Source organism: Gracilinanus agilis, chromosome 2 (genome assembly GCF_016433145.1).
Source record: "Gracilinanus agilis isolate LMUSP501 chromosome 2, AgileGrace, whole genome shotgun sequence".
NCBI lineage: Eukaryota > Metazoa > Chordata > Mammalia > Didelphimorphia > Didelphidae > Gracilinanus > Gracilinanus agilis.
Genome location: NC_058131.1, coordinates 61562509 through 61578748, shown reverse-complemented (window position 1 = coordinate 61578748; position 16240 = coordinate 61562509). Strand labels below are relative to the sequence as shown.

Genomic DNA, 16240 nt, shown 5'->3' with positions numbered 1-16240 from the left:
TAGAGGAACCATTGAAAATTGAACTGACCATTGTAAAGGAAGGCCACTGCCAATACCTTGCCAGGCCTCTCTGCTGCCTAAATGGAGTCAATAGCCTAGCCAGGGAGTAGAGGAAGGTCATAAAGAGAGGGAAGAATATAGCTGTCCCCCTGAACTAGGATAGAGTCCATCTCCTAAGGATCAAAACTGAGGGCTCCAAATTTATCCTGAGGCAGGCACTGACCTACCCCTTTTGTGACCCAACCTTCCATCTCAGGAGAAGAGATGCCTCACTGAGGACATTAGGACAAGGGCAAGGGTGATGAGATCCAGAGCTGGGTGCAAGGAGGGTTGCCCACTCCAGACTGGCTTCTGTAATGGAAATTGCAGGGAAGTCGAACGGCATGGATTATCTATAGTCATCTCAGGAAGCATGTCTTCTATGGGAGTCAGGGTCTTGCTCTCTTGTCGAACCTGAGAAGAGACCTTGTTAGGAGGTGACAATATCCGCCATCTCAAATAGGGTCTAGGTAGGGGAGTTATATCAGACAGAGGCACTTCTCCCCCCAGTAGAAATGAGCATCCAGGGAAATGACCTATGGCTTTGTCAACCTTTCTCTCAAAAGGAAAGCTAGGGTAGCTTTCTAGCATCTAGGTGGCTCAGTGGATTGAGAGTTAGATATAGAAGTGGGAGATGCTAGGTTCAAATCTGGCCCCGGACGCTTCCTAGTTGTATGATCTTGGGGCAAATCACTTAATTCCCATTGCCTATTCCTTACTGCTCTTCTGCCTTATATTGATTCTAAGACAGAAGAGAAGGGTTAAAAAAAAAAGGCTCTAGTTTGCCACACTGTGACACAGGGTAAGAAAGGCCAAAGAGATAGGCACCAAGCTGCTTTTACCTATGGACTGGTGTCTGGGCCTGAGTATGAAGATAGAACCGTTCCCTGCTCCTCCATCCAAAGACATGAGGGGGCAATCCAGTTCTAGGAGAGCCATTTATAGGGAAGTAGTGGGGTAGCTCATGAGAAGCCAAGATGGTGGCCTTAGGGTTCAGCTATCACCTGTTCTACTTTCTGAAAGACTCTCAAGAGGTTGTCCCGAAGCAAACCCTGCAGCTCCTTCTCAGTCCAGCCCCTCCTCAGCAGCTCCTCAATCAAAACAGGATATTTGGAGACATCTTCCAGACCTCGTGGGAACCTGCAAATGACCAAGTTACTCCAGCTGTCTCCATTTGACTATACCTGGAACCTTTCAACCAAGATGAAAAAAGGACTTTCTTGGGGAGGTGTAAATTGCTAGCTCACAGTGCTCCCACCTTCCTCTGAATTCTTACAGTTCAATAAATGCTTGTTATTGATTCCCTGTTCCAGTAATAGAAGTTCTTCTGAAGAGTGGCTGCCTGTGGGGTCAATTACATCTTTTCCCAATGAAAACCACTGAGGAAGGCAGATGAAACCCAGGTCGGTCCAGGCTTTGCCTTTCTCTTCCTCCATTCCAAAAATTCCTTTCCCTCCAGAGACACTAACCCAGTTACTTCTCATGTTCCACAGATGATGTCTCATAAGGATGGCATGCTTTGTGTTCCCCTCACAGTAACCCTCTATTTGAATAGAAAAGAAGGGGCATGTCGGGAAGTAGCCAGAGATATAGTTGGAGCCAAATGATGGAAGCCCTTTAATGTCTAATGTCAATGACTAAGGAGTTTGGACTTTGTGTATTAGGCAATGGGCAATCATGGAAGACTCTTGAATTGTGGCCAAGTAGGCAGAGTAGAGTTTTCTGAAGATGATGTGTGTTGTGTAACTGTGTGTTGTCATAATGGTGTTGTGTAATTTTTTCTAAGCACAAGTATGCAAATGATAAGCAAAATATCCAAGCCATGAAGAAAGAGGTTTATTATGGGAGGGCCGATCCCACAACAAAGCTGGACCCCAGGTCATGACCAGAGGCCCCCCGAGCTCTGTGAAAGACCTTCCTTCATACCCCAAAGAATTAGACAACTTTTATACCAGCACAAAAATAGTACAAAATAGTCATATCCCTCAAAGAATAGAGACACCCAGAAGCAATATTCATCGGGTAGGTCAGCTAGGAAGCACCCCTTATTCGGTGAAAGAAATCTTTTGACCATGACTTAAGAATCACTTGATGGAAAGGGGGGAAGCAGTGATGCCTGGGCTATGAGTGGGTGGAAATGAGTGGTACCAGGTTTTGACTAAAGGTCAGGCATCCTGACACATAATGGATCACAAGTTAGGGTGCCTGATATAGCAACATTGAAGGGTGGGGTTGGCACTAAGGCCTTGCAAAAGCTGTTATTTTCTTAATTCAAAACCTTAATACTTATATCAGAATATTCGCAAAAGTCTGCTAAAATAATGATTCATGTTAAGTAGCTTAGAATTATAATTATGATTATCTCAAGACTATTGATAACATTAAAATCTAATCTTCATAAAAGGGACTAGGGGGATTTTTCTCTCATAATGGTATATAGATCTATAACTAGGAAATTTGGTGTCCAGGACACATACCACAAACTGTCCCTAGGATAAGGATCGTGGAGAATCCTCAGTTGGGCAAGCAAAAGGAGCAGAATGAGCAGAAGAGCTTGCTTCAACCTACCATGTGGTAGATTTCTCAGTTGAGTAATCATCTTTGCTGACTAGATGCTAAACTCAATTATTTCTAACTGTTGATGGTCTCCAAGTGTTGACAGTGTCTTTTAAATGCAATACCCTCTAAATTCAGTTCCCTGGGACATAGTCCTAATTACCCTGTCCTGGTTAGGGTTAAATAGTCTGAATTAAAGGAGGGAGGGGATGGTATCAGGGAGACCAGACAGGCATGAATGAATGAGAACCTATACTAGAGTGGCGTTACTATGAAGAGAAATGAGGGAAAGGGTATAAAAGATATCAAAAAGGAAAAATCAACAGGGCTGATAAATGACTAGATGGGCAAGGGGAGAAGGAAAAGGAATTATTAGGCATAATTCCAAGGGAAGATACTATTGACAGAAAGCAAATTGGCTTTACAGAAAAGATGGTAAGTTTGGTTTGGAATGTTTGGAGCTTGATGTGACAATGGATCATCTATAGGAAACCTTCCCAGGGTCTTCCTTCTGTTATCTATTTATTTGTTTGTTTTTTATTTATTTTACTTAGTATTAGTTATATAATATACAATTATGTAAGAACATATCATTTTAGATATAACTTACATCAGCATATGTATTATATATTATTATATAGTGTGTTACATTTTATATACTATATAATTATATAATAATAAACTATTTAATTTTAGTATTTTGTTATATGTTTGCATGTTGTTTTTTCTATTAGATTATAAACTCCTTGAGGGCAGGGACTTTCTTTTGCCTTTTTTTTTGTACCCCAGCACTTAGCACAGTGCCTGGCACATAGTAGACAATTAATAAATGATGATTGACTGACTGGTTCATATACAAGGGGAGATGGAAGAAGGCAGCTTGAAATTTGGGAACTTTTTTTGGAGGATCATGAGTATAAAAGTGATAGCAAAAATGATGGGTAGAGGTAGTATTGTTAAGGAAAGAATATAGAGAAAGGAGAGTGAAGGGCTAAGTCCTGAACTTCGGGCAATCAGAAAGAGGAAAAAAAGGGATGAGCAAAGAAAAACAAGATGGGAGAAGAACCAAGATAGAACTGTGTTAAAAAGGCAAAGAGAAGGGAAAAGTGTCTAGGAGAAGAGATTGGGCAACCGTGTAACATAGTGCAGAGAGAGACAAAGGAAGGTGAGATCTAAGGGGAGATGATTGAGTGACCACATCTGGAAAGGTGACCATAAGCCCAAGAAGAACTTGATGAAAATTCAATATGGAAAGTGATATGTGACCTTAGAGAGAGATGTTTTAGTAGAGTGGTGGGGTCAGAAGTCAAATTACAAGTCTGGATGACCACTTATCAGGTATGTTATAGGGGCAGATTCCTTTCAAGTATGGGTTAGACTATTGGGCAACCTAAATCCCTTTCAACTCTTAATTTCTAGGCATTTGAGTTAAGGAGGAAATGCTGGCTATAGGTAGAGCCTAGGCTTTTGAGAAGTATGGAACTGCAAGGAATGAGTGAGATGGGATGGTAACTTGGTGCTCAATGAAGTTAGGGAATAACTTTCTCCTGATTCTCTCCTACTTATCTGGCCATTCCTTCTCAGTCTCCTTTGATGTATTCTCATCTAAATCATGCCCTCCAATCATAGGTGTCCTTCAAGGTTCCATCCTGGGCATTCATTTCTCTTCTCCCTACATTCTATTTTACTGGGTGATTTCATCAGCACTCATGGATCTAATTATCATCTCTATACTGATGATACTCAAATTCTCTTTCCTGCCCCAAACTCTACTGACTTTCAATCTCACGTCTCTAATCAGTTTTCAGACATTTCAAAATAGATATCCAGTAGATATCTTAAATTCAAAATGTTCAAAAGAGAACTTACTATCTTTCCTCCTATACCTTTCCTCCTCCTATCTTCTATATATTATTGTAGGGGGCAAGATCATCCTCCAGGTCCTGCAAGCTCACAACCTGGATCCTTCACTATCTCTCACCCCAACCCCCTATATCCAAGCTGTTGGCCATTACCTGTTGATATCATTTTTGCAGTATCTCTCTAATATGTCCCCTTCTCTCTGACACTGTCCCAACTCTTATGATAGCCTGCCTGTCTCAAGTCTCTCCTCACTGCATTCATCCACTAAAGTGATTTTCCTAAATTACAGGTCTGATCATTTCATGCCCCCATTTGATAAACTCCAGTGGCTCTCTATTGCAAAAAGCAAATACAAAATCCTCTGTTTGGCATTCACATAATCTAGATCTTTCCTGCCTTTCTAGACTGCTTATATCTTACTCCCTGACCTATATACTCTTCAATCCAGTGATGCTAGCCTCCTGGCTGTTCCACAAGCAGGATACTTCATCTCTCAGCTCCCAACATTTTCTTCAGCTGTCCCCCATGCCTGGAGTGCTCTCCCTGCTCATCTCCATTTACCATCTTCCCTCTTTTCCTTTAAGACTCAACTAAAATCCCACCTGCTATAGGAAGCTGTCCCCAACCCCTGTTAATTTTGGTGCCTTCCTTCTGTTGATTTTTTCCTATTTATTCTATTGAGAAGATCTCTTGACTTAACCTTTTCAATTATAAATTCTATTGTAACATTATAAAAATAGCTTGTTTGTATATATTTATTTATTTTGTATCTTTCCCACAAAATTATAAACTCCTTGAAAGCGGGGCTATCACTTGCTTTTTTTTGTATCTCCAGTGTCTGGCCTATAGTAGCCTCTTAATAAATGTTTGTTATTTTATTTCATTTTATTTTATCTTTTTTATTATTATAATTTATTTATTTTAAAGTATTTTTCCACGTTACATTATTCATGTTCTCTCCCTCCTCTAGAGGGAGCAATTCTCTAGGTTATACTTATTAAATGTTGATTGATTGATTGATTGATTGATTGATGATGCCCATGTATTTGATACGTCCTTCTGCAAAGGCCTTTCCCAACCCAATCCAGATTGGTGGAATATGAAAGTTCTGTACTTGTGTGACCTTGAACAAGTCACTTAATCTTTATAGATCTCAGTTTTATCTTCTATGCCCTTCAATTGGGGAATGGCTGAACAAATTGTGATATATGCTGCTGCTCAAAGGAATAATAGACTGGAGGAATTCTATGTGAACTGGAACGACCTCCAGGAATTGATGCAGAGTGAAAGGAGCAGATCCAGAAGAACATTGTACACAGAGACTGATATACTGTGGTAAAATCGAATGTAACAGACTTCTGTACTAACAGCAATGCAATGACCCAGGACAATTCTGAGGGATTTATGGAAAGGAATGCTATCCACATTCAGAGGAAGAACTACATGAGGGGAAACACAGAAGAAAAACAATTGCTTGAACACATGGGTTGAGGCGAACATGATTGGGGATGTAGACCCGAAACGACCACACCAATGCAAATATCAATAATATGGAAATAGGTCTTTATAGATGACACATGTTAAAATCGGTGGAAATATGTGTCAGCTATGGGGGAGGGGGACTAAAGGGGGAGTGAAGGGGAAAGTAAGAACATGAATCATGTAACCACGGAAATTTTTTCTTAAAAATAAAAATAAATTCCCATTGCCCACCCTTACCAATCTTCCACCTATAAGACAATACACCGAAGTACAAGGGTTTAAAAAAAAATAAATAAAAATAATGCACAGAATATAAAATGAAGGGATTAGACTGTATGATATTTTTGTTTAAGATCTATGATTTTTCTTTTTTGCATGTCCAGCACTTAGCACAGTACCTGGCACATAGTAGGCACTTAATCAATGTTTACTGACTCACTATTTATGGATTTCCCACTATGTAGTTAACTCCAGGGAAACAGAAATAAGACACTCACTTGTCCACGCCATCATAGTCTCCTCCAATTCCCATGGACTCAGCTCCTATAACCTTCTTTATATAGTCAAAGTGATCTAAGAATCAGAGCACCAAGGATTCTCAGCATGGGAGGGAAGACTGAGGTTCATGTCCCTCCCTTCCTCCAGGACATACTTCTTGTCTTCACATTCCTCTCCCACTACCCACTGGCCCACCTCTGATGAGCCATCATTCCCATGGCCAGGGGACAAATGATTTGGGCCTCACCTGCAACAGTGGAGATGTTAGCCTGCAGGTCACACTGAAGCACACCTACAGGGAAGGTCACCATCACGATGCCACCATTCCTTTTCTGCAAAAACAGACACAGCCCCTCAAAGTAGCCAGTGAGGTTGCCTTCCATTTGGGCAGGTCATGATCTATTAATACTTTCTCATTATTCTTGTTCCTATCCTCCTATAAATCCTCTGCAGAGCCAAGCTTTGCATTCCTCACACCAGGGCATGCAAAAATCTTTTGAAGTTTTGAGGACATTTAGCATAAAGAAAAACTTTTGGTGGTGGGAAGGGGGCATGACATCTGCCTTCAAGGTTTGTCAAGGGAAAAAGGGGCTAGCCTTATTCTATTTCACTTTAAAGGGAAGACCTAGAAACAATGGGTGGAAGGGGCAGAGAGGAAGTTTCATTTCGGTTTAAGGAAAAAACTTTCCAACAATCTGGTTGGATGCCTCTGGAATTTATGAGTTCCTCATCTTCTGACACCCTTCTTGCTCCAAGGGATTTACAATGAACATTTCAAGTAGACTAGGGACTGAGAGGGGAGAGGCATCTGCAGGAAGCTGGGTGAGATGTTCAGCAGCATTCTCAGTCCAAATTGCTCTTTTCACTTAAACCCCTCTATGCCTTAGTTTCCTCATCTGAAAAATGGAGGACCTGGCCTCAATGGCCTCTAAGATGACTTCCAACTTTAAATCTTCTGATCCTAAGTCTAGGTGTTAGGAACTCTGGGGGTCTGTATTGTTCTCTGCTCACCCTGGAGGTACTTGGCTTCTGGAATGGATTGTGATGAGAGAAGAGAATCTAGGAGCTCAGGCACTTGGGATCAGAGGGTCCGCAGTGTCCCAGGACTGGCATTTGACAGGGTTACTATGGCTTACCAACTGCTTCAGGAGGTTGTCTGGCACATTTCTAGAGTTGTTGCATACTGAGAAGGCAGAAGAGTGAGAGAAGATCACTGGAGCCTGTGACACGATCATTGCCTGGCTGGCCGTGGCATCTGCCGTATGGGAAAGGTCCACCATCATGCCCAGACGGTTCATTTCCTTTATCACTTTCTAAAACATCAGGTTCAAGGAAGGAAGCAGGATAGAGATTGGAGAGAGCAAAATGGAGTTAATTTTAAGCCAAGGAGCTAGGCAATGCCTCTAGGAGTGGATCGTGGAGCCCATAAGAAGATGGTAGCCAGGGGAGTAAAGGAGACTTGGAGACCAGGACATGCTGGGATCTTTTGAAGGAAGTAAGGACATTTAGCATAAAGAAAAGGCCTGGGAGGTGGGAAGGGGACCTGATAGCCGCCTTCAAAGTCTGTCAAGGGAAAAAGGAACTAGCCTTATTCTATCTGACCTTGAAGAGCAGAACTAGAAGCAATGGGTGGAAGGAACAGAGGAAGATTTCAGTTCAGTGTAAGAAAAAACTTCCCAATAATCGTGTCTACCTAAAAATAGAATGAGATGCTTCTGAAAGTTGTGAATTCTCCAAACCTGGAGATCTTCAGGAAGAAGCTATACAACTATTGGTGGGGGATATTGCAGGAGGGAGTTGTAGGAGGGAGTACTGGTTGGACTAGTTGATTTTTTTTTTTTTTTAATTTTAAACCCTTAACTTCTGTGTATTGACTTATAGGTGGAAGATTGGTAAGGGTAGGCAATGGGGGTCAAGTGACTTGCCCAGGGTCACACAGCTGGGAAGTGTCTGAGGCCGGATTTGAACCTAGGACCTCTCATCTCTAGGCCTGGCTCTCAATCCACTGAGCTACCCAGCTGCCCCGGGGACTAGTTGATTTTTGAAGGCCCTTCCAACCCTGAGGCCAGGTGGGCCCATCTTCCCTCTGTTTCTGAGACCTCTTACCTCACCAAAGCTACTCAGCCCCTTAATTTGTGGATAAAAGTCATGCAGGCCTTTGGTTGAGCTCTCTGCCCTATGAGACATAGAACAATGTAAATTAGCTATAATAGACACAAAGTTAGGATCTTCCAACTCTGAATACCCAACCAAAGCAATCATATGATACCTTCTTTCTTTTCCTTCCCCTTAAAAACAGAAAAGAAGGAAATAAGGTTTTGAAAGTCCTCCTAGAACCCAGGGCCAGTGTGGGCAGGGTCTGGGGGAATATTGAGCCCTAGAACTCTGCCTCAGGTCTTATGCCTTAGAGCTAGTTTTCTGGTCCCTATGAACCTCTATTGGCTCCAAAGCCCAGGGTTCAAGAAAAATGAGTCCAAGGGTCTTAGATGAGGAAACATTTTTCTTATCTTCCTCTCTAAGCACAAAATTGTCCCAACAAAGATATGAAGGAGCCTGAAGGACCCCAGTTCAGCCTTGGCTCTGCCCCCTCCCCAACTTTCTTACCCTGAACAAAAGATCATAGAACCATAGAGATTATCTAGTCCAACCTCTTCAATTTACAAATGAGTAAACTGAGGCTCAGAGATTGGAAGAGATCTTGCCTGAGGTCAAACAATGACCTTGTTGGTGACTGAGTTAGGATTTGAACATGGGTCTTCTGCTTCCATATCTAATACCTTTCCACAGAGCTCACAGTGTAAGAATACAACTCTGGTTCCTCCTCAGTCTCATAGCTCCCCAATAATTGGCTTAATGCCTTAAGAAAATGTCTTCCTTAAGCTGAAGACCTGGGTTTTAGCCCTAGTTTAAGTCCTAGCTCCTAAATTTCCTTCTCTTTGTCTACTCTGGTCTTCCTACCAACTCTGGGTAGGAGTTGCCCTCCACTTCAGAAGCCCCAGAAGGATGGCCACTTGGCACCCTCTGATTCTTCAGAATGGGTGTTCTGAACCAGGAGAACAATTTGTAGACTAACCTCTGAATTATAAAGATAGACAACTTTGAAAGAATCAATACAGTGACCAATCCTGATTCCAGAGGACTAATGATGATCTGAGTTACCCACTTCCTAACAGAGAGCGGGTAGACTCAGAATACAGAACAAGACGCATTTTCAGACATGGCCAATGTGGGAATTTGTTTTGCTTGATCATGTATGTTTGTTCTAGAGTTTTGTTTTTTCTTTTAAATTAAAGCGAGGGGCAGCTAGGTGGCTCGGTGAACAGAGAGCCAGGCCAGAGATGGGATGTCCTGGGTTCAAATCTGGTCTCAAATACTTCCCAGCTGTGGGACTCTGGGTAAGTCATTTAACCCCCATTACCTAGCCCTTATCACCCTTCTGCCTTGGAACCAATACTCAGCACTGATATATTTTTTCAATCTTACTTCCCATCTCAGAATCAATACTATGTATTGGATCTAAGGAAGAAGAATCATAAAGGCTAGGCAATAGGGATTAAGCAATTTGCCCAAGGTCACACAGCTAGGAAGTATCTAGACCAGATTCACTATCCATTGAACCACCTACCTGTCCCTCTTAGTATTGATTCTAAGACAGAAGGTAAGGGTTTAAAAAAATTGAAGATAGAGGTGAGGAGGAGAAAAAATTAAGGTTTATTCATTGAAAAAGGAAATAAGATGGAAACCCTCCCCTTAAAAAAAAATCCAAATCGTGTTACTCTTACCAGGGTGTGTTACAGAAATGCGTGAGAGTCATATAGCGGACTCCAAGGTCATAGAATACTCGCAAGATGGCCAGGCTTCCATCCATGGAGTGACCACCTTCCACCCCAATCAGGCAGGCCAGCTTCCGGCTCTCCTTGAGTTCTGGGGATGGGAAAGGAAGGAGCAGTGAGTCCCAAGGAAATAAGTTGCTATCTTGGAGGGGAGGGGAGATGAGGAAAAGGGATGAGAGGAGAGGGAAGGGAAGGGAAGGGAAGGGAAGGGAAGGGAAGGGAAGGGAAGGGAAGGGAAGGGAAGGGAAGGGAAGGGAAGGGAAGGGAAGGGAAGNTGGAATTAATTAACCTCCTTGGTATTATTGATCATATTTATATATTGAAAAGTATGGAGAAGGCAGCTGGGTAGCTCAGTAGATTTAGTCAGGCCCAGAGACGGAAGGTTCTAGGTTCAAATCTGGCCTCAGAAACTTCCCAGCTGTGTGACCCTGGGCAAGTCACTTGACCCCCATTGCCCACCCTTACCACTCTTCCACCAAGGAGCCAATACACAGAAGTTAAGTGTTTAAAAAAAAAAAAGAAAAATATGGAGATTATATTTGATTATAAGTCAGAATCATACTGGTACTAGTTAGGCCTGTTACAGAGAATTACATTATAGGATTTTGTTGTTATATTTTTATATATATATATTTATTATATATATTATTGTTATAGGGAATGACAATAACAGGAGCCTGTTAGTGCAACAGCAAACACCCCTCACCCATATGAATCATTTCCACCCACTCCCAATTAATCTTTGCTTTAAAACCACAAATCCTTAAGGGCTCCATCAGTGCTCTTGAATCCCAGAATGTTGTTGGTCAAACCCCTGCCTAGATGGCCAATTGGCCTTGCAGAAGTCCCATGACCTTGTTGACTGGGAGTCATGCATGGCCTGCCAGAAAGTCTTATGAGAGGATATTAGTAAATGATGACTGTAAAAAGGGTTATGTACATGTCCCATAGACAATCATAGGGACTCCCCCACTTCTGAAGATGACCAATCTTGGAACTGTGCCATCTAATTCCATTTTTGTTACCTTCTAAATGCTACAAAACCCAGGACTCTGAGGATTGGGATCCTTGGCCATGAGGAAAGTCTTGGATACGACTGATTAGGGGCCACTGGAATCCCTAATAAATTGATTGATCATTCTCAGAACTCTTTCTCAGTGATTTTTGCTATGGATTAGGTATATTTGTCCCAACAATTTTCCATTTGAAAACTCTCTTGATCCTTCTAACTGCTGGCTTCTCCCCACCCAAACTATCTTGCATTTAACTCTCTAGCATTTATTTTGTATATATGTATATTATATGTATACACACACATATTGGGCAGCTCAATGGCACAGTGGATAGAGTGCCAGTCCTGGAGTCAGAAAGACTCATCTTTCTGAGTTCAAATCTGGCCTCAGATACTTACTATGTGGCCCTGACTCTGTTTGCCTCAGTTTCCTCATCTGTAAAATAAGCTGGAGAAGGAAATGGCAAACCACTGCAGTGTCCTTGCCAAGAAAACCCCCAAATGGGAACACAGAGTCAGACATGTCTGAAACAACTAAACAACTACATATATTATATAAACATATAAATATAGGAGTTTACACACACACACACACACACACACACACACACACACACACACACACACACACACACANACACACACACACACACACACACACACACACACACACACACACACACACACTTTCTTTCCCTCTTCTGATGGGGATGTAAGCTTCCTAAGGGAAGAGATTGTTTCTTTTTTTTTTTTTTAACTTTCTCTAATACCCAGCATAGGGACTGGCATAGCTTAGGCAGTTAGGGAGTATTTATTGATAAACTGATCAATTGATGAAGACAAGGTCTGCGTCTTAGTCAAACCTCTTATCTCTTTCAGTGTTTGGCGAGAGACTCTGGATAGAATATATTTAATAAATGTTTGTTCTTGTTTTATTGTATTACATTATATTATTGTTAATTAAAAACCCAAACTCATACCACATCTCAAGTTACATTACAAAGCACTAATCAGAAAGAAAACAATTTTGTAGTGGGGAAGAAATAAAGACATTGATCTAGATTAGGTCTACAATGTACAGAAGTAAATGAGCACAATAGTCTAGCATTTGAGAAATTCAGAGATCCCAGCCCTTGAGCAAGAACCAACCAATGAAAATTGCTGGGAAAACTGAAAAAGTTGTCTGGCAGAAAACAGGCATAGAGCAAGATCTTACACCAATCTATCAAGCTAAGCTCCATACAGGGAAGCAATTTAATTATAAAGGATGATAGCATAAGAAAATTAGGGAAGTGTGGGAAAATGTACCTGTCAGATCTATGGATAACAGAAGAGTATGACCAAACAAATAGAAAGGTTCACAGGAATTAAAATGGGCAATTTTGATTACATAAAACTTAAAAGTTTTTGCATAAATAAAACTAATGCAGCTAAAACTAGAAGAGAATTAGGAAATGGGAAAGGGAAATCTTTCAGCAAATTTCTCTGATAAAAATCTAATTTCTTGATTATATAGGAAATGGAGCCAAATTTATAAGAAAAAGGACCATAACCCATTTGATAAGTTGTCAAAGGATATGAATAGGCAGTTTTCAAAGGAAGAAATATAAGCTATCAATCATCATATGAAAAAATACTCAAAATCACACATAATTAGATAAATGTAAATTAAAACAGTTCTGAGTCAACTCACATCTATCATATTGGTTAAGATGACAGAAAAGGAAAATGACAAATGACAGAGGGGATCTGGGAAAACAGGTACTGTTGGTAGAACTGGGATCTGGTCTAGTCACTCTGAAAAGTGATTTGGAACTATGCCCCCAGAAAACTAGCATTCCTAAGTCTATATCCCAGAGAAATCAAAGAAAGTGGGAAAAGGCCCATGCACACAGAAATATTTATAATGGCTCTTTTCATACTGGCAAAGAATTTTAAATTGAAGTGGACCCAGCAACTGGGGAATGTTTGAACAAATTATGGTCTGTATATGTGATAGAATTTTGTTTTTCAATCACTATTCAGTTGTGTCCAACTCTTTGTGACCCCATTTGCGTGTTTTCTTGTCAAAGATAGTGGAGTGGTTTGCCATTTCCTTCTCCAGTTCATTTTACAGATGAGAAAACTGAGGCAAACAAGGTTAAGTGACTTGCCCTGGGTCACAAAGCTAGTAAGTATCTAAGATCAGATTTGAACTCAGGTCTTCCTAACTCCAAGCCTGGAAATCTACTTATTGGACCACCTAGTAGCCTGTGATTGGATCTCATTGTGCTCTAAGCAATGCTGATGGGGGTGGCTTCAGAGAAATCTGGGAAGACTTGTATGAACTGATGAGAGCAAAGTGAACAGACTCAGCAGAACAATTTATATAACAACAATAGTATCAAGATAAACAACTTGGAAAGAGTTAGGAACTCTGATCAACCTAATTCTAGACTCCTGATGAAACATTGCCCACCTCCAGATAGACAGCTGATGGACTCAGAGTGCAGATGAAACATATTTTTACGGACATGTCTACTGTGAGAATTTGTTTTGCTGGACTGTACATATTTGTTACAGGTTTTCTTTTTCTTGCTTTTTCATTGGGTGAGGAAGGAGGAAGCAGAAGGGAAAGAATTCAGAAATGAAAATAAAATAAAACTGAATTTTAAAAATTTCTGCTTAAAAAAACCACAGATAATCTACTCATTTAAATTCTGGGTACAAGAAAGAAGAATATTAGAGGCAAGGCTCAATCACCAGACCCTTTTAGATCTTCTCCAATGTCATCCAACCTAGCAGGGCTTGGTGCATTAGACTTTAAGTCATGGAGTCCAGGGTTCAAAATCCTGTCTCAAATATTTACTTGTTGTATCACCCTAGTAAAGTCATTAGACATCCACTTACCTTAGTTTCCTTATCTGTAAAATGAAGAGATTGGATTAGATGGTCTATTAAGGTCCTTAAAGGTCTAAAGCTGTGAATCCTATGAACAGGCATTTATTAAAAATCTACTTGTGATGGGAAAGGGGTAAACAAGGGACAATGGTGGTGAGGAAGGCTACAGAGGTGGTCAATGGGGACCATGTTGGAAGGTTATACCTGGGCTCCCACCATCCCTGCTTGAAGCTTCTGGATGTTGGTTTGGCTTTTGTTGAAGGTTCTCAAGTTGAAGCCTTGGAGTTTGTTCTGTTGAAACAATCTCAGGATTGCTGCTAAGTCATTATGGCTATAGGAGAGAAAGCCTGGGTCAGGGGTCAGGGTAAATCAAGGTACAAGGTCAGAAAGGGCTCAGGGAAGGAGCTAGGAGGGACCAAAGGCAGGGAATTGGAGGAAGGGAGAGATGGAGAAAGAGGGGTGTCAAGGATCAAGGTCAGGGAGAACTGAGGACAGAGATTAAGAATGAAGTGATTGACCTAGAGATGGGAGGTCCTGGGTTCAAATTTGACCTTAGATACTTCCTCACTGTGTGACCCTGGGCAAATCACTTAACCCCCATTGCCTAGCCCTTAACCGCTCTTCTGCCTTGGAACCAAGACATAGTATTGGTTCTAATATGGAAGAAAAGGGTTTTTAAAAATTGTTGAAGAACAGAAGAAAAACAACTGTTCGAACACATGGGTTGATGCGGTCATGATTGGGAATATAGACTAAATGACCACCCCAGTGCAACTCTCAATAATATGGAAATAGGTCTTAATGATACTTGTAAAACCCAGGGGAAATGCACATCGGCTACGGAGGGGAGGGATGGGGGGGAGAGAAAAAACATGAATCATGGAATCATGGAAAATTTTTCTCAAAAAATTAAAAAAGATTGTTGCAGAAATATGTGTTCTCGTTGGAGGTGAAACAATGATCTAACCTAGGGTCACTCTGAGCTCTTTGTCCCTGTCCAGCAAAGCCCTTGGTGGGGAAGGGGAAGATCCAGGTTTGGAGACAGATAAACTAGATTTGACAGAATAAGAATTTGCCTGTTGTCATGGAGACTAAATCTCAGCAACAGTTTGCCCCTGGTGCCCAGGAGAGAGCAGGGGAGAGAGGAGGGCAAGTACATACCCATCAATGAGTGGGTGGGCTCTCATGAGGGCATGAGCCCTTTCCCTTAGCCCAGAACTGCTGCTGGAGATTGTGCCCACCCCGAGCAGCATCAGCACCAGCAGCTGCAGCCTCTGTGGTTTCTCCATACCCAGAAAGGTGCCCTGTAAGCTCAGGGGAGGCCTCAGTCACGTATGGTCCAGAGGGAGAGATGCGAGTTCCTATCTCGAGGATGAGAGATGCTGGAGATTAAAAAAAAAAGGCAATGATTTTCCATCAGACTCTGTGGCAGAGACACATGGTACCTTGGAGACTGCCTGGAAACTGGGAGAGGTGGTCAGAGCAGGGAGTGGGGCAGAGCTCCCTGGGCTAGAGGGGAAGGGGCACCAAGAGGAAGCAGGAGCTGCCTTTAGGGATCTGCCCACTTCCTCATGGGGAAGCCTTGTCTCACCCTGTATCTTTTGGTCGTCTATGTACGGGATACAGTTTTGTTCTTCTGTCATTTTCTATTGTATGTGACTCTTCAAGACTTCATATGGGTTTTTTTTGGCAAAGATTCTGGAGTGGTTTGTCATTTCCTTCTCTGGTTCATTTTACAGGAGAGGAAAATGCCCCAAGAGGGACTTTACAAGTCATCTAACTAAGCCCCCTCATTCTACAAATAAGGAAGCTAAGTGAGATTTGCTTAGCATCACACAACTGGTGTCTCAAGTAGGATTTGAACCCACGGTTTTCTGACTCCAAATCTAGCACTCTATTCCATATGTTATGTTGTCTCTTAGTAATTTATTTATTTTAGAGGAAGTGGGGCAAAAGGTCTATTCAGCTCTAATAATTTATCTCCCCTCTGCAAATCCCCCAAAAGGTGGTCTGTGGGTCTTGGTTCTACTTGGCAAGACACACAGAGGTCCCTAAAACTCCCAAGAACACAGGGGAC

At 41.7% G+C, this 16240-nt stretch overlaps 1 protein-coding gene across 1 annotated transcript; it reads right to left on the bottom strand.

The window, feature by feature from the left end:
* Positions 1-252: 252 nt before the first annotated feature.
* LOC123233267 (dipeptidase 2-like) lies at positions 253-15452 on the bottom strand. Its single transcript, XM_044659420.1, has 11 exons — positions 15325-15452; positions 14368-14494; positions 14173-14186; positions 14026-14060; positions 10221-10362; positions 8545-8614; positions 7575-7751; positions 6686-6770; positions 6438-6513; positions 1044-1179; positions 253-453 (listed from the first exon to the last, which is right to left on the bottom strand). Exons 1-11 carry the CDS (start codon positions 15450-15452, stop codon positions 253-255), a joined length of 1191 nt encoding a protein of 396 aa, XP_044515355.1.
* Positions 15453-16240: the final 788 nt, after the last annotated feature.

Excerpts from the sequence above, each read along its gene's own strand:
- LOC123233267 (XM_044659420.1), bottom strand. The coding sequence starts at position 15,452 with ATGGAGAAACCACAGAGGCTGCAGCTGCTGGTGCTGATGCTGCTCGGG. Across the intron at positions 6,771-7,574 it reads ACAACCTCCTGAAGCAGTTG|AAAAGGAATGGTGGCATCGT; the intron begins GTAAGCCATAGT and ends CTGTTTTTGCAG. Across the intron at positions 1,180-6,437 it reads GACTATGATGGCGTGGACAA|GTTCCCACGAGGTCTGGAAG; the intron begins GTGAGTGTCTTA and ends GGTCATTTGCAG.